The sequence below is a fragment of the Halictus rubicundus genome, chromosome 15 (assembly GCF_050948215.1).
Source record: "Halictus rubicundus isolate RS-2024b chromosome 15, iyHalRubi1_principal, whole genome shotgun sequence".
In the NCBI taxonomy this organism is placed as follows: Eukaryota; Metazoa; Arthropoda; class Insecta; order Hymenoptera; family Halictidae; genus Halictus; species Halictus rubicundus.
Genome location: NC_135163.1, coordinates 10168412 through 10189468, shown reverse-complemented (window position 1 = coordinate 10189468; position 21057 = coordinate 10168412). Strand labels below are relative to the sequence as shown.

General features: G+C 34.6%; 5 protein-coding genes across 8 annotated transcripts; 3 read left to right on the top strand and 2 right to left on the bottom strand.

Moving 5' to 3' along the window:
- Positions 1-236: 236 nt before the first annotated feature.
- Mttfb2 (mitochondrial transcription factor B2) lies at positions 237-2021 on the top strand. 3 transcript variants are annotated; one of them, XM_076800528.1, is made up of 4 exons: positions 556-627; positions 711-1138; positions 1240-1568; positions 1651-2021. In XM_076800528.1, the coding sequence occupies exons 2-4, from the start codon at positions 728-730 to the stop codon at positions 1880-1882; spliced, it is 972 nt and encodes a 323-aa protein (XP_076656643.1). In that variant the 5' UTR covers positions 556-627; positions 711-727; the 3' UTR covers positions 1883-2021. The 3 variants fall into 3 exon arrangements, with proteins under 3 accessions (XP_076656640.1, XP_076656643.1, XP_076656642.1); XM_076800527.1 differs by having other exon boundaries at positions 556-637; XM_076800525.1 differs by having other exon boundaries at positions 237-1138.
- Positions 1912-8386, bottom strand: LOC143361256 (condensin complex subunit 1-like). Its single transcript, XM_076800510.1, has 20 exons — positions 7692-8386; positions 7390-7524; positions 7136-7314; positions 6919-7058; positions 6760-6841; positions 6632-6694; positions 6328-6555; positions 5920-6252; positions 5650-5842; positions 5232-5569; positions 4752-5144; positions 4416-4660; positions 4226-4346; positions 3816-4139; positions 3596-3726; positions 3229-3483; positions 2899-3171; positions 2685-2827; positions 2296-2613; positions 1912-2200 (listed from the first exon to the last, which is right to left on the bottom strand). The coding sequence occupies exons 1-20, from the start codon at positions 7804-7806 to the stop codon at positions 2103-2105; spliced, it is 4107 nt and encodes a 1368-aa protein (XP_076656625.1). The 5' UTR covers positions 7807-8386; the 3' UTR covers positions 1912-2102.
- A 420-nt stretch (positions 8387-8806) lies between these two features.
- On the top strand, positions 8807-9754 carry LOC143361273 (uncharacterized). The gene is made up of 2 exons (XM_076800539.1): positions 8807-9087; positions 9162-9754. Exons 1-2 carry the CDS (start codon positions 8971-8973, stop codon positions 9618-9620), a joined length of 576 nt encoding a protein of 191 aa, XP_076656654.1. The 5' UTR covers positions 8807-8970; the 3' UTR covers positions 9621-9754.
- A 56-nt stretch (positions 9755-9810) lies between these two features.
- On the bottom strand, positions 9811-11273 carry LOC143361272 (transmembrane protein 179). The gene is made up of 2 exons (XM_076800538.1): positions 10994-11273; positions 9811-10919 (listed from the first exon to the last, which is right to left on the bottom strand). The coding sequence occupies exons 1-2, from the start codon at positions 11101-11103 to the stop codon at positions 10370-10372; spliced, it is 660 nt and encodes a 219-aa protein (XP_076656653.1). The 5' UTR covers positions 11104-11273; the 3' UTR covers positions 9811-10369.
- Positions 11274-11842: 569 nt separating this feature from the next.
- Positions 11843-20822, top strand: Atg2 (Autophagy-related 2). Of its 2 annotated transcripts, XM_076800509.1 has the most exons (19): positions 11847-12570; positions 12755-13067; positions 13142-13455; positions 13545-13724; positions 13828-14052; positions 14119-14591; positions 14669-14977; positions 15058-15175; positions 15266-15366; positions 15450-15944; positions 16219-16497; positions 16568-17096; positions 17168-17355; positions 17424-17923; positions 17989-18466; positions 18527-19285; positions 19358-19632; positions 19731-20032; positions 20124-20822. In XM_076800509.1, the coding sequence occupies exons 1-19, from the start codon at positions 12397-12399 to the stop codon at positions 20358-20360; spliced, it is 6249 nt and encodes a 2082-aa protein (XP_076656624.1). In that variant the 5' UTR covers positions 11847-12396; the 3' UTR covers positions 20361-20822. The 2 variants fall into 2 exon arrangements, with proteins under 2 accessions (XP_076656623.1, XP_076656624.1); XM_076800508.1 differs by having other exon boundaries at positions 11843-12570; positions 17989-19285.
- The last annotated feature ends 235 nt before the right edge of the window (positions 20823-21057 follow it).

Here is a 21057-nt window from a genome sequence, read left to right as displayed (position 1 = left end):
GAACAAAATACTTTTGCATAGTAAAATAGTACAAAGAAATAATATTTCAAATACTAAATTAACGTTTCATTCATATATGAGTACGTGTGTCAATTTATTTTTTATCATAGGTGGCACGAGGCACAATTTTGTAGGCATAAATACATCAACATGTCATATGTATACAAAATACTGTACTCACATGTAAAGAGTATTGTAGAGGATTAACTAATTTAAGAAACAAAAGGGTAATGATAATTTTTGTGAATTTATTTATTTATTTTGAATGAAAATAAATTCATTCGAAACACTTGTTATATTAAACACTTACAAAAGAATGTTTATTAATCTAACCTTGCGTTCATCTATCAACATCTGAATTTTGTACTTTTAGCGAAGGAAAAAAAATTAATTAGATACGTTAAGGATGATGACGAAAAATTTCTTATTATCATCACGTAATTTCATGATACTACTACGAAAACTTTATAATAATAATAATTTTTCTGGTTTGACGAGATTTAATCAAAAAATAAGTTCAACACATCTGGTACGACGTATAGACGAAAATGTATCATATAAAAAAAATATTCTCCTTGACTACATAGAAAGGATTCATCTAGGACGTACATATAATATTCCACAACAGTATGTATCAGTGAGTACAAATGCAACTGACTTATACCTAATTGATGAAACAGTGGCTAAGCAAGTTGTCTCGTTAATTAAAGATGATTTGTTAAAAAATATGTCGCACGTAATAGAATTGAATCCTGGTTTGGGTTTTACAACCCAGCAATTGCTCGAGATTGGTGTCCCATTTGTTCATATGTATGAAAAGGAATTAAGGTTTTTTGATACTTTAAATGAGTTGTGCAGCAAATTTCCTAATAAATTAAGTCTGCAGAAAGCAGATCTTTATACTGTATCAAAGTCGATGCATATAAATAACATGAGTAATAACACTCAGAATACATATGATCTATTGAACAATGTGCAACACAAACAATGGAGCCAGGAAAATTGCATGCAAATAATTGGTGCAACAAATAGGGTAACATTCCTAAGGCATTTAATATTAAGCACAGTATTTCAAACATGCTTTATGTCATATGGGCGACCTATATTTTATCTTACTATACCACCATCTGTATGGAATGTTAGTATACAATCTTCTCAAAAATACATTATTTCACTTATAGTATGATGTATGATATTGTACAAACACAATATTTTTAACTATTAATGTTTAACTTTCAGAAATTTACTTCTCCAATAATGAGACCTACTAGTATTATGTTTCAAACAATATTTAATTATCATATTTTTGGAAAAGTAGATAGGAAAGCATTCATACCATGGAATAAAGGAAAAATCAAAAAGAAACTAGATAAACATGTATATAAACATTCATCAACAAGGGTAGAACAGTGTACAACTAATGAAGATTTATCCTATCTGTATGTTGTCAAAATTGAACCAAAATGTAAGACTCGGGTATCGAGTCATGGAAAAGATTTGATATACTTTTGGTATTTTGTTCGACATAATTTATATAAACCAACTGCTCGAGTGATACCTTCAATGGAGTAAGTAATTATGTTGCTACAATTGTAGTAAGTATTCAATATAAATTAAATCACTAAATGTGCAACCAATTAATTCTTTTAGAAAATTAATACCAGGTTGCGGTGTGCGACTGATAGCTATGAATTTCAATGTGTTCACTCAATATCGTGATTTAAGCATCGAACAGATATACGACCTTTATTTAAAATTTCGTTCTTGGCCAGAATTTGAGGAGAGCATATTTAAATCGAATGCAGCTGATATTATATCAGTTTATAATAATTATGTATCCGAAGAAGAAGGAGATCACGAGATTGATAATAGTAGTCATTAAAAAACTAAGGATACTAAGACTGAGGGACAATAAATCTGTTGTTTTTTTATTAATAATGTTAATAAAAATTGTATTATATAGAAAATATACTTCGTTATTGTATTAACTATCTTAAATAATATTTTTATATTTATAATACTTCTTACATCCAATTATATATAGCAAGTCACAGATTTAGAAACAAATATTATACATTAGGTTTATTAAGTTGTCAAATATTTTACCGTTTACGTGTTGACTGAAATAAACGTGTCGAGGTTCTTCTTTGTGGAGTAGCTGCAGGTTCCGCAGAATTCAGTTTTTTCGAAGCACTCTTTGCTGTTACAATTTTTAATAAAATAATGTATAGCTTATACATAACGGAAATTTAAAATATTCTGATTGAATAGAATTTATAGATAAGGAAAGCACACCTTTTACAGGTATATCAGAGTCACTGCCATCATCTTCTTCATCGCTAGAATGCTTGTGTCGTCTTCTATGCTTTACGTGTCCTCGTAACTTCGACACGGAAGGCGGTGGCATTGTTTCGGCGTCGTTTTGTTGTAAGTTCTCTGTATCCTCTGTGCTCTTAAGCAGTTCTTTCATTTTCTCCTCCAAGTCCATAGAAGCAGCTTTCATATTTGGTTTCTTCTTTGTCTGTTCTATTATAGTTTGCACAGCTTTCATAACTTGCTTGTTATGAATCTTTTCCTTCAGCAAAGGTAAGCTCTCAGTCAAATATCGTATACCTAACAGACATTTAAAAAAATAATAATATCACATGATGCTTTTACTTAAAGGACAACAATGTTTTACTCACTCTTTTGACTAAATGGCAAAAGTGAGAGACAATATGAAAAGTCCCGCCACTTTCGTTCTGTGGTGGCTAAGTTAAATCTAGCAAAAACTTTGTTGATTATAGAATCGATATGTGCTTCTTTTTGTAACAAGCCTAATAAGTATCTGTAATTTAAAAAAATATTATCCCAAATGCTCGTACAGTTTAACTTTCAATTTTCAGTAATAATACAAACTTCATAATTTCTTGGAAATCAGATTCATTTAGATCTGTATCTGAATCGGTTAACCGAGACAAAATATCGGGCACCACATTATACAAAGCATTGGCTTTTTGTGAAAAAGCTTTGAAGAACTGTCTCGCCTCTTCGCGAATATCGGCGTTGTCGTCAGTAATACAAAGAGCTAATTCTGATATTTGGCCCCTTACGCGTACCATGTCTCTCATTATAAGACTCGATAAAACACGAACACAAGTGCTGCGTACATGTAAATTTTCGTCTCGTAGCCTGAAAGATAATCGTATATTAGTTTGTAACGATGGAATATTTCAAATCCAAAATTACCTGCCATATATGTGCTTCATCCACGGTTCTATCAAGTTAGGAAATCTCGCTGTAAGATCGCTTATTCCCATAAGGACATTCGCGCGAATGGCAGGATGCGGTGAACGCTCTAGTATTGTGATCAACAGTTGTAATGATTCTTCGCAAAGTCTAGAACTCACGGTCATCATCTTAGTAAGTGCCAGAGTCCCAGCAGCTTGTATATCCTCGTTATTGTATTTGTCAGGATTTTGACATACGTCTAATACCAACGGACTGTAAAATAGATTTCGTATTATTTTGTACAATAAAAAGTATACATTACAGATGGTCGGGACGGGTAGAGAAGCAAACCTTTAGTATACATATATTGAAATTATTTACGTACACAAATTGTGCTAGCAGTCCATCTCCAGTTACAACATGATTTTCAAGAATATCATTTATAAGCTCTGCATCTGCGTCATCTACTGCCCCCTCAACAGCTTCCTCTCCGTTATCTTCCATAATTAGGCTTGTCTAAACACAAAAGGTAAACAGTAATTTGGTTTTAAATTTAAAATAATAACATGAATATTATATACAATAACTAAACAAAAATATTGTACTTCTTTAATGCGAAGTTGTTGTCTTGCACTGGTTGGAGCAATGTTGGTCGATTTAGGAGACTTACGAGATCCTCTTCGATCCCCTTTATCTGGATGCTCACCTTTCTTTAATTTCCGTAGAGCATCTCTTCGCTTTAATTCTGCGTAGACCGATGTATCCAAATGTACCATTTCTTTGATTGCGGTATGTCCAATTATATAAAGCAATTTAGACAGTATATAAAGTGAAAAAATTTGTTGCTTTGAATTACTATTGTTAAATTGTTCTCGGTTATATATACATAGTATCGATTGTTGCATTAAATGATCGGGTTGATTTGCTAACTAGAAATTCAAAATATTTTTTATAAAATGTCAATACTTCAATAATGAAATGTTAACGTTTGTAATTAAACAAATCATTCATTTACGTGATAAATAGCGTTAATTGCATCCGTCACAAATGATATATATCCGTCTTCTTCTTTGTTAGTAAAGTTTTCACTCAGTAATGTAAGAATTTTTTTAAACATTTTATGGTCATTGGGATACCTACAGATTTTAATAATCAGTTATTATGTCTTTTTCAAATTACTTGTATAATTTTACACTTCGGTTTACCTATTCACGGTTTTCTTAATATCATTACTCTTATTGTTGATTGTTAACAATGATCTGCATGTATCTCTGGCCAAAAGAAGGTCCGTTTTCGCTCGTGGTCCTAAACCTATTTTGATTAATACTTCTAGATTATCCGTCACAATATTATTCTGAACTTTAGCAATCATTGTTATTAACATTAAAGCCGATCTGCTATCCAAAGGATCGATATCTGGTGTTTTCATTGAAAAGTTTTCCCATAGGACCTAAATTAAATTGATTACAATGTAGAATACAGCATACATAGTTCAAATCGTTTGATACCCATGGAATTATGTATAATATTAAATGTATTACTTGTAATTCTTCGTTACCCAGATCTTTATTATTCCACCATGTTGCAACAAGCTGACTTAAAGCTTGGCTTTGACCAGGCTGAAGTGATTTCAGTAAGCCAATTAAAGCTTTTACGCGCACAAGAGCGGTTTGACGACTGGACTTCTTATTTTCATTGTCTTTCAAATATATCTGCTTGTAGACATCAGCCAAGTTATTACGTACTGACTGATCAGGGAGAAATATTTGAAAGAGAGCCTTATGCACAGCAGTTGCAGCTCCAGTTACTCCAAACTGATATGCAGTTCCCAGAAAAGTACATGCTTCAATAGCATCACCAGCTGTTGTAGAAAAAAGTAATTTTTCTGCCATAGGAATAGCAACTTCTAATTCGGTGGTAATTTCCAAACAATTCTAAAATGAAAATTGTGTAACTAAAAGATAACGTGAGGAGCTTTTTTTAATTAAAAAAAAAAAAAATAAGAAATTTAAACCACACACTCTCCAATAGTCTACAAGTCGTTTTCGCACTTCTATTTCCTTTTTTTCTCCATTTTTATCCGTTGATTCAGAATTATCCGTGGTCTCGTTTGTGCTATCTTTATTATCTTCTGATTCCATAAACGTTTTTAGTAAAAGCATGAATAGAAATTCTTCTTTGGCTTCGAAAGGTAAAGTTTTCAGTTGTGCATTTTGGTTCAATTTAATACAAGAATTCCATAATAACGTCACTGCTTCGTAAATTTTTTCTTTTAACATAAGTTGTCGGACGCGTTCAAATGCTTCATCAGAACTGATATTTTCTGCATCTTCCGCCTCGTCTTCACTTTCTGTATCATCTAAATTCGTAAAATGATGTTATGAGTATGGCTCTGGATTTATTGTATCTTATATATATATATATATTTAATACATATACCGTGATTTTTATTGTCTTCCTTGCTTCCGTTAATAACTTCCTTTAATGCTTTTCTTATTTCTGGAAGTAAACCGTTCCATAATTCCAATCTTTGCCCATCGCCGCGAGCACTTTTACTAACACTTTCAGTTAACATTTTTCTATACTTTATTTCTTCCTTTTCTAGGGATTGAAAAATTTCCTCTTTGTTTAACTGTAAATGTTTTGTTCATTTAGTCATTTTGTTCAATTAATAAAATGAAATGAAAAAAGTATATTACCTTTACTTACCTTAGCAGCATAAGGATTGGTTTGAAGTAATGCACGTAACAGTTGAAGTGCTTGCTTTCGCACACTTGCACTTTTATCTTCTAGTCGTAATGTTGTAGCAGCTAGGAGTTTCCTTTGTCTTGCTAGAGGAATAGCTCCATCACAAGATAAACGTTGCCAAACCTGTAGAACTTTCGATCTTACATACGCATTACAATCTAAAATATGGTCTTGTAAATTATTAAGACATTCGTCGCGTTGATTTTTTTGTTCTGGTGTAAGTTCTTCCCCAGTCAGTGCGTTTTGTACAACTATTCCCAAAACAGAAATTGTAGAATTTCTCATAGTGTAATGCTGAAGAAAGTATTTAATAGACATGAAATAAATACAACTACATATTTTTAATCTGATTAACATGAAGATGCGTACTTCGCTAGCTAAGTAATCCATCAGTTCATCAAGAATAGGAAGTACAATGTCCGGTCTGGTAGTAGCAATAGTTTCAAGAAATACAGATAAATTGCGACCATCAGCTTCAGATGGTTCAGATTGATCGATTTCCTTCATTATTTCTCTTATTAAGCCGTTACACCCACATTCGGTAACCATTTGAACAACACCAATAGCTACATGTGCTGCATCATAAAATTTAACCATCTAAAATAATAGCATATACATTTAATTTCTGTTTCTAAATTAACTTTTAATTATTGAGTAATTATTCGGTACACACCTGGATAATTTTTACTACACAGCTTATACCGTGATTGTATTTTTTAACTGCAACTCCTAAAATCTTTTTGAAGAAAAAAAGAGTTTCAGTCGAGTAATATCTCAATGCCAAGAATTAAAAAGACTTACCTGGAAAATTGTTTGCCTTATATGTTTTTGTTTTCCTTCTTTGCTTTGTTCCAACATTTTATAGCACACTTTAGTCAGTAATCTGCAATATGAAATGACAGTTAATTAATTGTTAGCTTATACAGTAACTACAATACTCAGCATGATCTGTAAACTTACACAACAAACGTATCCTCTACTATCGGAGGATGCCAGAGCCTATGTAATGGTAAATGTAATAATCTGTAGACATATTCTAATGCCTTTTCTTTAGCACTTTCCCATTCTTCTTCTATATCAGACTTAGTAGATTTTTTCTTCTAAAGAGATCATGTTGATAAAAAAGTAATTTATTTGTGCAATAAAATTAAATTATTTAAATCACAAACAAACAAACCTTATTAGTTAGTTTGTCACTTGCTTCTTTACAGATTTCTTCACTTATGTGACAAACAAACCAAGAAAATAGATATACCAGCATTTTAGTAATGTTTAAAAATCGTGTTCTATTTTCTTCTTGCAATTCATTTGTGCTGTCAAATATACTTTCCATGTCATGGACTAACATTTCAATGGCTTCATAAAACAATATTTGAAATGGACAGAAATTCGTACAAATTTTGATAAGTCAAGTAAAACAATCCTTTTTACCTTTCTGAATTCTTGTGAAACCTCTTATTACGATTGGTAACTCAACTTTATTGCCATGAACAGTTATAGAAAAGAATGTATCAAAGTGTTCTAGAATAAAATCAATTCCATTTTTTTGAAGTTCTAATCTTGTTTCTGCAAGGAAGTTTTAAGTTTATTAGTAAATACTCCAAGTATTTTTCTTCACAAAAATAAGGTAACATAAGTGTTAGTAAGAAGATATTCGTATGCATCGTTTACTGTTTGTATTAGTAAAGGAAAGAATATATTACATGTAATAAGAAATGGTACTCATTAGATACCATTTAAAGCTTGTGGGATCATCCTGACTGGGATGATTGATTTAACGAAATACTCATTCCGGTTCGATTTGAAAAGTTCATCTTTGTTTAAAGGAATAACGAAATCCTTAATCATTTCGATTAATTTATTAATATACAAGAAGTCTTCGAAAAATCTCTTCTTTTTGTATTGAAAATTTCAAAAGGTTTATCCACTATAAAACCTTAAATCACTTTCACGATATGAAATGTAACGCACAATACTAAAAAGCTGAATAGAAGCGTTAAATTTTTGAATTCATTGGCACCAACAAAATAATAATTAAATTCAAATCTATTTCAATCACAGATATAAGTAATTTAGAAAATCCAAGTGATAAGTAACTTTTTTTATATATCAATATATACTTTTATCGTGTACTATGTGTATTATTTATTTATTTAAGAACAATATGTAAGCAACAATAACATATGCATTTGCACGTTTAGATTGGCAGGATTGCGGTACCAAACAAATTTGTGTATATACATTACAATTTAACGGCGACACTATGACCTCAGAACTAGAAAAAAATGTATTTCGTTTAAATAATCAATTGTGTGAATTTTCTCCGGATGACAGATTTCTTGCGTTCGTGTATCAGGCGAATTTAATTGTAAAAGTAGCAAAACTACCGAGTCTATTCATTCATTCATGTTTACAGACATAATCGAGGTTAGTGTATGACATCAAGCTTCTACAATTATTTAATACATAGTATAAAATGAACTATTAAAATGTTAACTAATTATTACAACAAATAAAATTTGTTCACATATCCTATTTGTCTTTCATTTTATCACAGTATTTAGAATGGTCTAAAAATAGCGAATATATTTTATGCTAACATAAAAAAAAACTACATATTATTCAAGTGTACTCCATTCATTATCCTGAATGGCAATATAAACTTGTCGAAGGCAGTTCAAGTTTAAAAAGTATACTCTATAGCTATAACTAGTTATTGGTTGATGATTTTAATACTCAACAGTGATTGGGTAATGATTTTAATATTCTTATTTTCGACAATGGCTAACCTTGAAATCTCAGGGTCAGCCAGATCATTAAATGAAAAAAATATATACTACATATATAGGTATAGCAGAGTATAGTTATATCTGCATCTCTAGTAGATAGTCACATTTAATAGTGCAAGTTGACTTCCATATCAAATTGCAACTTAAATAACTTGTTTTCAACAAAAATAAATATTCGTTGCAATTTAATATTTTAACTATTAAGTGTTATTGTCTAAATAAAATGAAGTGGATAGTTCTTTGTGTTACATTGGTTATCTGGAATAATATTATATCTTGTCAAGATATTGTATTTCCAAGTGATGATGACATACCTCCTCTTAGCAGCAGCGGTGGAGTGGTAATTGTATTTAAATAATAATTTAAGTTATGTCATACAGTAATAGAAAATACTTGATATGCTTCCTTTTTTAGGTAACAGAACGTGTGCCAATATTTGTACTAGGAGAATGTCCTAAAAATATGTATCTTTATCCTGGATATGGAAATTCCAGTACATGGATATGCGATTGCAAACCTACATTTTTATATTTTCCTCTAAACGACAGTTGTTATGCGGCTTATAGACAAGGACCTTGTCCACCTAAGAATTATGTGGTATTGCCTAAAAATGAGGCAACACCACGATGTGTAGAAAATCCATGCTTAGAAGATGGTTTGGTACAATACAATAATGTGTGTTATCCTCTGAGAACAATAGGTGGTCCATGCGCTCCCAAAGGAGTACTGGCTGTAAATGAGACTACTTTTGACATCGAATGTGTACCAGCAGATATCGAACCATTTATAACAATTGATCCACCTAAAAAGCGGTGTCCTGTAGGGACTCGTAGAAATAGTCTTGGAGTATGTAAAGAAGTGTACAACCCTTAAACTGTTATATCTCTTGCATCATTATTTGCAAATCTATACTTCTTAGAATAATAAATTTGTATGCACTTTATATTACTCATGTATTATAAGAATATGTTACATATATATTTACAAAATATATTTAAGTAATATTATTTTTAACGCTACATTATATACACTCAATATTTTTATATATAAATATACACACATATATATATATATATATATATATATATATATGTTTATAAAATGTATAATATTATATTTCTCCATTAAAGATGACTATACTAATTGCAATGCATAACTATGTTGTATTATGCTTTCCTTACTCTTAGATACTGTATATACAAGTGGTAGAGACTATAATACGATGAAAATACTTTACATTTAACATTTGCTTAAGGTAAAGAACATTAGTTAAGTTACAAATGACGAACCTACTATTGTAGAAGTATATATTAATGCTAACTACAAAGCATGTAAGTAGCAATTTTATCCAGTCTTGATATGTGTAAAATTTAAAAATTAAATAACAAATTACAATTTTAACAAAGAGAATCTCATTTTACTATACTGCTTCTAACCATAATAAACTTATATTTAACTTTTTTATTGTTTTGTTCCTTTTAATAGAAAATTGTAATAAGTCAAACTATGCTGTATCAATTATGTAAATTAGAAACTGCAAGTTTGTAAAACTGATATCAACTGATGAGACATTGGCATTTTTATATTTCAAATGTTTTTGTAATATCCCTATACTCTTAATTTCATTCTTGGATTTCATTACTTCTGGCAGCTTCTATCAATCTTTGCCTTTCTCTATACATGGAAACCTTCATATTCTCCAACTGATGATAACGTAATAATTTTAAGACTGCAAAAACTGACAAACCAACCCAAATAGACAAACTGGTCCATGTTCCGAACTGAGCAGCACCCAATTCTATATGAAAACCAGACGTATCTATACCATCGGCTTTATCAATGTCATTTCCAGCTGCTAATTCACACGATGGAAATCTTTTAGTCATATTTTGACACCAAGTCATAAATCCAAGCGTGACAATAATTGCAGCGATTAACGTTACTGTTGTAAGAACTATTGAACTAACAACATCTATGAAGGCAGACAAGAAAGAGCTGTCTTCGCCACGATACATCAATACAGATAATCTATAGATTTGTACAGCAGATGTCAAAAGTAAGAGCAAACCAACGAATATTGTATAATGACAATAAACATGCGAGGCCCAATTTACAACAAATTGTCCATCAGATTCTTGCCATGTTCCTGTTGAAAATAATAAGCAATGTCCCCTGAAAAAGGAAGTTACAATGACAACATGTCACAGCCAGAAAATATTGTTAATTGTTTTACTCGATGCAAATACCTAAATTCATCTTGATGTAGACCCATAGGTATGATAATACAAAGTGATAAAATAAAGGCTACAATATATCCAGATATTTGGCTCAGTAGCAATATATTCGTTAAAGCCATTTTGTCAATCACTAGAGAAAATTGTTTGTCTGCAACACGTATATAGACAAAATTTGCGTTTTCATAGAATTTTCACCAACTACTGAATAATTTCGGTGACAATTCGACTGAGTCCAATACATCGGAACTTGGTAACAAATAAGTTAGTAAAAACTAGTGTGATGTGAAATTGGCGGCACGGTCAGTCTGGTAAACTTTGCAAAGAACCTCTTCCAATTATCTTCGAAATACATTTTCAAATTATGGAACGTCAAATAATTGTATAAAAGCAGGTACTTTAAATGTTGAAACAATAAAACTACTTTATCGGTTACGCATACACAAAAATTACGAAAATCAAATCGCGATAGAATTTTTTTTAAGGTTTATAGAAGAATTGTGCGTACTTGATGCAAAAAATGGTAATGCAAAGAATACGATTAATGCGACATTACGTATACAATTATTTCTTCGTAATGAAACAAAGTGTATTCGATCAAGAAACACATTTAACGTTTCGACAGATAATATGAATCATTCACACTTTCTTCATAGTTTCAAATACACGTACATATTATATATATATATGTATACAAGCACGCGTATATGTGAAATAAAAATTAATCGCAATCACGCTATATATATGCATATCGCTACATTTTGTATGGTGAAGCAATATAGTTGAATAGAATACATTTTTTCCTAAATTGCTATGAAAATGACCAATGACACGATATGATACGAATGAATTTGATTCACGTAAAGTCATAAGTTTCCGTACTGTTTTGCTGATCAGAGGAACAAAATGAATAATTCTCATTGATAAATAGGAAAAAATAGGTTTATAGGCGAGTGTAACGGAATTGCTGTATCATTCCTGTTAAAAATGCTATTGAAATGGAATTAATAGAGGACGTGAGGGGGTATTAGAAAATCCGAGTATCAGTGCGCGTCTCAATCCCGAAAGTCAGCTGATTTCAGTTAATCAGTATATTTCGTTTCACAGTGTTGTCCGATAGTCAGGCGCGACCAGCGACTGTACCCCGCGCGTCACCATGTGTATGTGTAAATGTTTGTAGTGTATCCGAAGGAAAACATTACGCAGCTAGAACCCCCGTTACATCCGAATCATCGTATTATGTTAAGGATCATTGTACCAAGCTGGACACGTGCTAGGAAGATGGAATTCACGTGGATAAATTGTTTTTTATGCACCGTGCCCGAATAACAGGCCTAACATAAGACGCATGACGGGAGACAAACCCTCGAAAATCCCGTCTTTCTTAGATTCGGACTGTCAAACGCGACGATAAAATGTCTTGGTTGGGATGTTTACCTTGGTCACAGGGGATCAAAAAACGGGCCTGCAGATATCTTCTACAACGATATCTTGGTCAATTTCTCGAGGAGAAGTTGACATTGGATCAGCTCTCTGTAGATCTTTATAATGGAACTGGTCGTGTAACCAATGTCAGCCTTGATGTACAGGTATTGTCATTTCCTTTGTTTCATTTCTCTTTGTTAGGCTCTGTTTAATAATGGCGAAGATAAAGAAATAACAAATGTGATTTACATTTCTCGTTTAAAGGGATCCTATCTCTCTTGTTGAATATCGCTTTTAAAGGGAAAGAAAAATCTGTTTTTTTTTTTAAATATGCTTTCTTGTCTGTAGGCACTCAATGAAATGGGAGAACAACAAAATCTCCCTTTGGAATTCATTGATGGTTTTATAGCAGAGATGTCCATGAGTATACCATGGTCAGCTTTGTTGAGCGAAGCGACTTACGTGGAGGTAACCAGTCTCAGATTAACCGTTCAACCTAGACAAAGAACAGAAAGCGGAACATCAATGTTCGAGTCTATGTGGAGTTCGATGACGTCCAGCATGCAGCTTGCACAAGAATGTTTGCAAGAAGATGCTAGTAATGCTGGGAATTCTCAGCCATTGGAAGGAATAGAACTGTTTGCACAAACAATAGACTCAAGTAAGGATTTGGATGTATAAATACTTCGAGTTAAAGGAAAAATATAAATTTGATTACCAACAATTTTATTTCAGTTTTATGCAGGGTGAAAGTGAGATTTATAGATACCATAATACGTTTAGAACATGTGCCACTAGATTCTTCCACAGGAGTTGCGATAGAAATGTATATAAAAAACCTGGAATATTCGGATGAAGCAGGCTTGGACCCAAGTAGCACTTCGTTAGATCCCAGTCAGGCAACAAAGAGTTATATTGTGTCAGCATTCACTACAAAACGCTTCTATGTGGATGGAGTGTCTTTTTATACAGATGAATTTCCATCTCGAGCAAGAACTTTCTCTAGAAGTTTAATAACAACGAGTAGGGGTTCCACACCAGATTCTAAAGTAATATTTCTTCTGAGGCTTTAGTCAAAACACAAAATACATAAAATTGAAAACCTGGAAAAAAATGTTGTGGAATGTTTTTGCTACAGAATTCAGATGGTCAATTTTCTTCAGCACAAATATCTCCAGTTCAAAATACCCAAACTCCTCCAGAGGGAAATATTCTTAATAACTTAAGTGGATCCAATCCTATAATGTTTGCTAAGTTGGCAGGCAGACAAGAAATAAGATTGAAGTTGAAACAAGGGGAAGGTGTTTCAGGGCCAAAGGTAAAGTCAAATGATTGAAATTAAGCAACGAATGTCTTCGTATGCTGATGTCTCGTCCGATGTCTGTACGCGGCAGAAAGTAAAGAAAGATTCATTACTTTAGGTAGAATTAGAAGTAACTCTGGGATCTTTTACTTCGTTCCTAAGCCCTCGACAGATGCATGTTTTATTGGAATTAGGGCATGGATTAGCGTCTCCAGACATAGAAGACATTAGTAACGTTGCACCAAGAACATGCACTGAGAAACCTATGGCTGGCAGCGATTTTAATCGCGTAGAACGAGAACTTATCCATCAAATATGCCCAACGCAAGGACTGCGTACTATGGTATTAGTATATATGACCGAACATTTAAAAATGTACAAGAAATTAATCTTAAACATGAAATTTTAGGATTTAAGACATACACAGGGCTGGTCAACAGCATCTTTGGATGAGTCGGATAACGAGGATGAGTTCCTACCAATGCGGTTACCAGGATCTTCTACAATGAGCGATTCTATCGCAAGCAGTAATACTAGTATGGATAGAAGCATATCCGCCAGTAGTATTAGCTCGAAAACCTCGGCTTCAAATGTACCAAAGCAGCGCAAACATAGACATAGTGTTGACAATGGCCCCTCTGCTGAAACTTCTCATTTCCATGTGAGAGTATCTTCCATAGCTGTAATTCTGTTACACGAAGATATATTGACGACGTGTGTCGATGGTGGTGGTCTAACGTGTTCTAGTATACAGCAAATGAAAAATTCCGCAGATGAATTTTTTAAGCAGCTAGGACTGTTTGCAGCTGGTGGATACGGAAATAAAGATTTCGACAAGGCATCTAAATTGCTCTTAGACGCTTGTCACTTGAGTCACATTAGGTGTGCGCAAATAATTGAACACGTTGAATCAAAACTTATTGATCTTAATCATAATAATCATTTTGGATTTCTTACAGGTTGCTTGCTGCACCTCTAGTGATAGAAGGAAGGGAAAAGACTATTACATTGTCTTCTATAATATCAGGAACGTTGACTTTAGCTAGCTTAGAAATTGTGGAATGTTTAATCGATTCAAACAGTTCCAGTTCTAAAGGAACATCTCCGACGGAATATGTAGAACTGCTTAACTTTAAAAAAGAGAACTCGACGAATCATGGTTTTGCTAATAAAACAGACTTCAAAATGAAATTTAAATATGTGGAAGATGCTCATAGCGCTAGACATGCCCAATTAATGAAATACACGCATCCTTGTACAGAAATTGAGTAAGTTCAGTAAGTTTTAATCTATATGTATAGAATCAATTTAAGCTAGTCTAATTAAACCTACATCAATGTATGTTTAGCATTGAATTGGAGCCATGCAAAAGCGAAGTAGATATAACTATTGTGGATAGGATATGTGCTTTACTTAATCCACAACCCATATGCGTTTGTAATCCAGTATCGAAAAACAAGAACACCGTGAGTTTAAGAGAGTAGCGACACTACGGAGGAAATACTGCATTTTATTGTAATTTAAATTGTTTCGTTATTAAATACTATATTTTTCAGAATCAACAAACTTTGTTTTATCAAGCCGTGGAAAATCCAACGTCATCAAACTTTGCAGCTGTTATAAATGTATCTTCGACGCAGTGTACAATAAAACTAAGGTAATGTGCGAGTACAGAAAGTGAAGGCATATGAGAACTTTTTTACACGTTACACATTTAAATGGTCAATAATTTAAAAATAGGTTTCCAATACCAGATTTAAGACCACTGCACGATATGAATCGGGCACCGTGGTGGAAAAGATCAGTAAGAACGGATTACATGATTTTGAAATTGAAAGATGCGCAAATACATTCTACCGTGAAGATTCATCCTCACTCTGTGGTAAAACACGAGGTTCAATTCCGGAAGATGCTTCTTTCATACGTGGAAACGGACACGGACATGCCGATAAATATAGGCAAAGTTACTACAGATGAGAAAAACAATGCATCCTGTCAGCAAGTCAACGAAGGCTTCGGCTGGGCTAGAGTGGTTATCACGATTTATCCGCAGCGTTTGACTAGTCAGTTGGAAGATAGTTCCGATGGTGAAACGGATTCAAGCCTGGACGAAACTTTAGAGAATACGCCTAAGCAGCAACCATCACCGTTCAGTTCCAACCGGGTGATACATGAATCCGATACACCTCATTCTAGATCCCACGGACAGGGTGAGAAAGATGATTCGGAACACAGGTTGGTCTAACAAAATGTTTTAAAGGATTTAACCATCTTGATACAAGTAACTAAATTTATTTAATAAATTTATATAAAACACTGCTGTTCAGCTATTGTGTACTTTACTTCAGACATGATTAGTCCGTAACTTTGCCCTGATCTATGCCCGCGGACCGCGTGTGCATCGGTGTGTGCCCATGCTCATCACAAGGCTTGTTGAACAGCATTGCTATAAAAGCATCTTTATAATTTTAGTAACTGTAAAATACAAGATCTAAAATGTTGTTAACAGAGAAGGGGAAGAATTAATCATACCAGGCAGCCGAGAAGAAATGCTAGAGTTTATGGATGAAGTCATTCGAGGGTCTAAGATTCAAGTGGAGATCAACTTTCCATGCGTCTCTGTCCAGATACCGTCTAAGCATCTTTATGAATTACTTTTTAATAGATTCAACACCGATCTGTTTTTATGGGAACCTTCAGCGCCGAGACCAAAGTACAGTTCACATATGGAAAGTTATATTGGTCTTGATTTGGCATCTACTCTGTTGCAAGAGTCAGCTTATCCCAGGTAACAGATTTGAACAAGAATGAAATATTCGTCTCGAGATTTCTGTACAATATTATGTTGTATATTTTAGATTCACTACTTGTAAAAGTGGCATTCAATATGATTCCGAGTCGGAGTCAGACTCGGACGGCATATTTCACTCTGCAGCCGATAAAAGTTATAAACAACACCCGAGCAAGTCGTCAAGAAATGGTCAGAGTGAACTAGCACTAATTTTGAATATAGATCAAGGCTGCCTCTGCATGTTCACTCCTGTTCGCGACTCGATGTGCAATGTTATACCCGGTCAACAGGGGGAATTGTTAATAAGATTGGAAGACGCGACGATATTTTCAGTGCCTGCCTACAAAGGGAACTCGAATTTGGGTTACATGTGTGCCATGATAAGAGAGGTGTCTTTGGATCATTACGGATTAATGACCACTCCTTCGCAACCACCTCCACTGAGACGTATTAATAGCGATACCCCGCTACATTATAAAAAGGCTATATATAAAAGCGAGCCAGAAGCAAACGTAATGGGAACAGGCAACAATGATAAAGATATGCTAATGCTTGCTATTCGAATACAAACAGCTCATCAGACTCATCGTATAAAAGTTTGTTTTCTGAATGTAACGAATAATTATGATCAGCCCAATTTCTTATATATTTATGTTTGTTTTGATAGACTTTTAGAGTGGCAGTAGGCATATCGAATGCAACACTCAGGCATAGAGTGTGCACTACTGGTACATCATGGTTTAAGCAGCTGACAGACTGCTTGGACGTAACTCATCACCCAGTTGCTGGATATTGTCCTCCGGGGATATTAACGGAGCTGCATTTACACCTTTGGAATTGTGCAATCGATTATAGGTTTTTACTCTGATCAATTCAAAAGACATTTACAATAAACAGGTAGTGAAAAGTTTCTTTGATTTCAGACCGGTATATTTACCACTCAGAGCAATGGTGACTCTCGGCAACTTTAGCGTATCCAGTAACATCGCTGCGCAGACAAATACATCGACGTTACGTTTCATAGCGGACGATATTGCCTTATTTATCTCGAACAAGCTTGAAAAAACCGTGAACATAAAGCGAGATTACGTGTGCGTTATGGATGTAGGCTTACTCGAGTTGTCTTTGAGATTAAACGATAAAATGTGTGGTGGGGCACCCAGAGTAGATCTAAGAGCTAGCAACAATGTTCTCCATGTACGAACGTGTTCGGATTCCGGCCGTGCTCTTATTCAATTGTTGACATACTTCGCCAGCGATGGAGACCTGGCACCGAACACAGAGAGCATGGAAAGTATCACGGTGCCAAGCTCTGGAGATGAGGAAAGTCTTCTAGGGGACGAATGTATCAATATGTTGACCAAGAGTCAAGAAGAGCGTGTAAACAGTTTAATGGAGGAAGCGATGGAAGAGACTGTGAAAGGTAATTTAAAACGGTCTAACCGCTTCAGTTCAATGTTCACAAGTAACAGTATCGTTTTCGCTTAGGGACGCGTGCAAACGTGGATGATAAAACAATGATAGCCGAAAATCGAGTAGAGGTGTTCTTTTTTCCTGACGAACCCCATCCGCCGTCACAAACAGTACCTGAAATGTATAAAAGCCCCGAACAATGTGCCAAGCCGGAATGCAATATGGAGGCTGATGACCCTAACGAGGACTTTTGTATATTAGGAGAAGAGGCTGGCACGGGGATCATGCCTAGGCATGGGGTACCGGAAGTTCGTTGGCTGTGTTTAGAATCTTTAAGGATAATAGACAACCACTTTTCGGTTCCGCTCGGTAGAACAGATTTACTCAAAGCGCCTAGACATTTTCCTGCTCCCATTTTAAGGTATACTCTCTGTGAAATGTCACTGGTTTGGCACATGTACGGCGGAAGGGATTTTGATAGCTCGCCACCGATCAAGAAACAAGTTACTATTAACGATAACATAATTCGTCCTAATACAGCAGCCCAAGAACGGTATGTATACATATCAATCAAAACGCCGAATATACCGTGTAATTTCGATGACATACGCAGATCTCCTTGGTGCGACAGTGTTACTTTTAACAAATCCAATCCGAATGAAATACATTTTGGTAGCGTGCCAAATTCACCGCGAGGAAAGGTTTTTAAAGAAGTTACGGAATGGCAAGCAATGGGAGGTCCAGGACGGCAACACGATGTCCTAATGGAACTACAGTTAGACAAAGTGCGCTTTCAACACGAGGTCTATCCAGATGACACCGTAGAAGCAGCAAGACAAATATTGCTAGTAAACGAGATAGAAATTAGGGATAGGCTGGCATCCTCGCAGATCAACAAATTCTTGTACCAATATAGTAGCGAATCAAATCCAAAACAGTCCCATGCGAACATGTTTGCTATGAAAGTAGTCCATGTTAGACCGGACCCACGATTATGTGCTCAAGAATGTTGTTTAAAGCTCAGCCTACTGCCATTGCGTCTAAACATAGACCAAGACAGCCTATTGTTCTTGATAGAGTTCTTCAACGAATTGAGTAGCGATTCGAAGCAGACTACCGAGAATTCTAATACACCTAACAACCCTCAATCTTCTCCGGTGTCTAAGCAAGGAACGCCAACCCACTATCCGCCAGTCATGAGCGTGAGCGACTCTACGCCTAATGCTCTGTTGTCAACGAATACCTCGGAAACCGAAGCTATCAATCCGAATCTGTTATTACTGTTGGAAGACGAGCTAATGATCAAAGAGAATAAAACAAAAGTGAAAGCAACGCAAGAAGTTCACGAAGATTGTCAGCCAATATATTTTAGGTAAGGATACTATAAAACTAAGATTTGATTCCATGATTTATGAAAACATTGTTTTCCTTTTATTTGTTCCAGGAGTGTAATATTTTCCCCCGAAGTCCTTGTTAGATTAGATTATCATGGGAAGCGTGTAGATCTCACTCATGGACCGTTAGCGGGCCTCCTAATGGGACTGGCACAGCTGAACTGTTCTGAATTAAGACTGAAAAGATTGACACATCGACATGGACTTCTGGGATTCGATAAGCTCATCACATTTATGCTTTCCGAGTGGTTACAAGATATTAAAAAGAATCAACTACCAAGTTTGCTTGGCGGTGTAGGTCCTATACACTCGTTGGTACAATTATGTGAGCATAAGTATTCGTATATGATTTTCTATTTACTGCATAATGTACTACATTCAACATTCAAATCTAACTACTCGTTTACTCTTTTGCTGTTGTAGTTCAAGGGATACGAGATCTCTTTTGGTTGCCCATTGAACAGTACCAGAAAGATGGAAGAATCATTAGGGGCCTGCAACGGGGTGCAAACAGCTTCACCACGTCCACGGCAATGGCAGCATTAGAATTAACTTCTAAGTTGATACACGCAATACAAAGCACCGCTGAAACAACTTACGACATGGTCAGTCCTGGGCCCAGTGTTAGGCGACAAATTAAAGGGCAGAAAGGACGTCGAAAGAGATATAGTCAACCATTGGACATTCGAGAAGGAATGGCTAACGCTTATACGCTAGTAAAAGAGGTGAAAAATGCGCTAAATGCAAATTTGAATAGAATTTAATTTATCAAAAAATAATTCAACATAAACCTATATGCTCGGGTATATTTTTCAGGGCTTGGGAGAAACAGCAAATCAGTTAGTCCGTGTGGCTAGCGAAGAACACGAGCAAAAGGGAGTTTCTGGCGCAGTTGGTGGCGTTTTACGACAAATACCACCGACGGTCGTGAAGCCAATTATTTTGGCCACCGAAGCCACTAGTAACGTTTTAGGCGGTATGCAGTCGCAATTGGTGCCTGATGCGAGGCGAGAAGCGGCTCAAAAGTGGCGGCAAGATTCTAATGAGAATTGATGTTGGTCGGTGTGTAATGTGATCTGTAACGGTCTGTAATATATTGAATCCATGACGCGAAATTACAAAGGAACGCGAGTGAATCCTCGAAACAAGAAACATACAATACGAGAAAGTCAATTGACACGATGACACACGATTAAAATGAACCTTAGACCTAAATGCATAAATTTTATTGAGAGATTTCTGCAAGATTATCTGAGTGAACAATGCAAAATATTCATGTAACTATTATATGTTTAAATTCCATTGTTCTTTTTGTTACATATTATATATATATATATATATATATATTACAAAGAGATCAACACGATTTGTTATATTTATAGTTTATAAATAAAAATATATACTATCGTGAAATGTTATTCTCGCAGCTTGTATGTATTTTTGTTCCGGCGATGCGTATGTTTTATACCAGTGACATGTATCTAAAGATTTTTATTAATAAAATTGTAACGCTTACTATGACGTGCTACTTTCTTGCCGTAAAATTAAAATAACAGCGCGTGTTCGTCGACGAGATGCAAAAACAGGCCTCATTAGGTGTACATTTATGATTGAGCTTCAGTGACTTTAGTATCATAATTCTTGCGACATGAAAGTATGTATATCGTCTGTGTCCATAAGAATTACAGGCAAAGTCATCTATGATAAAATGTAAGAACTTACCTATTGTTGTTAACTGTACCACATCCGT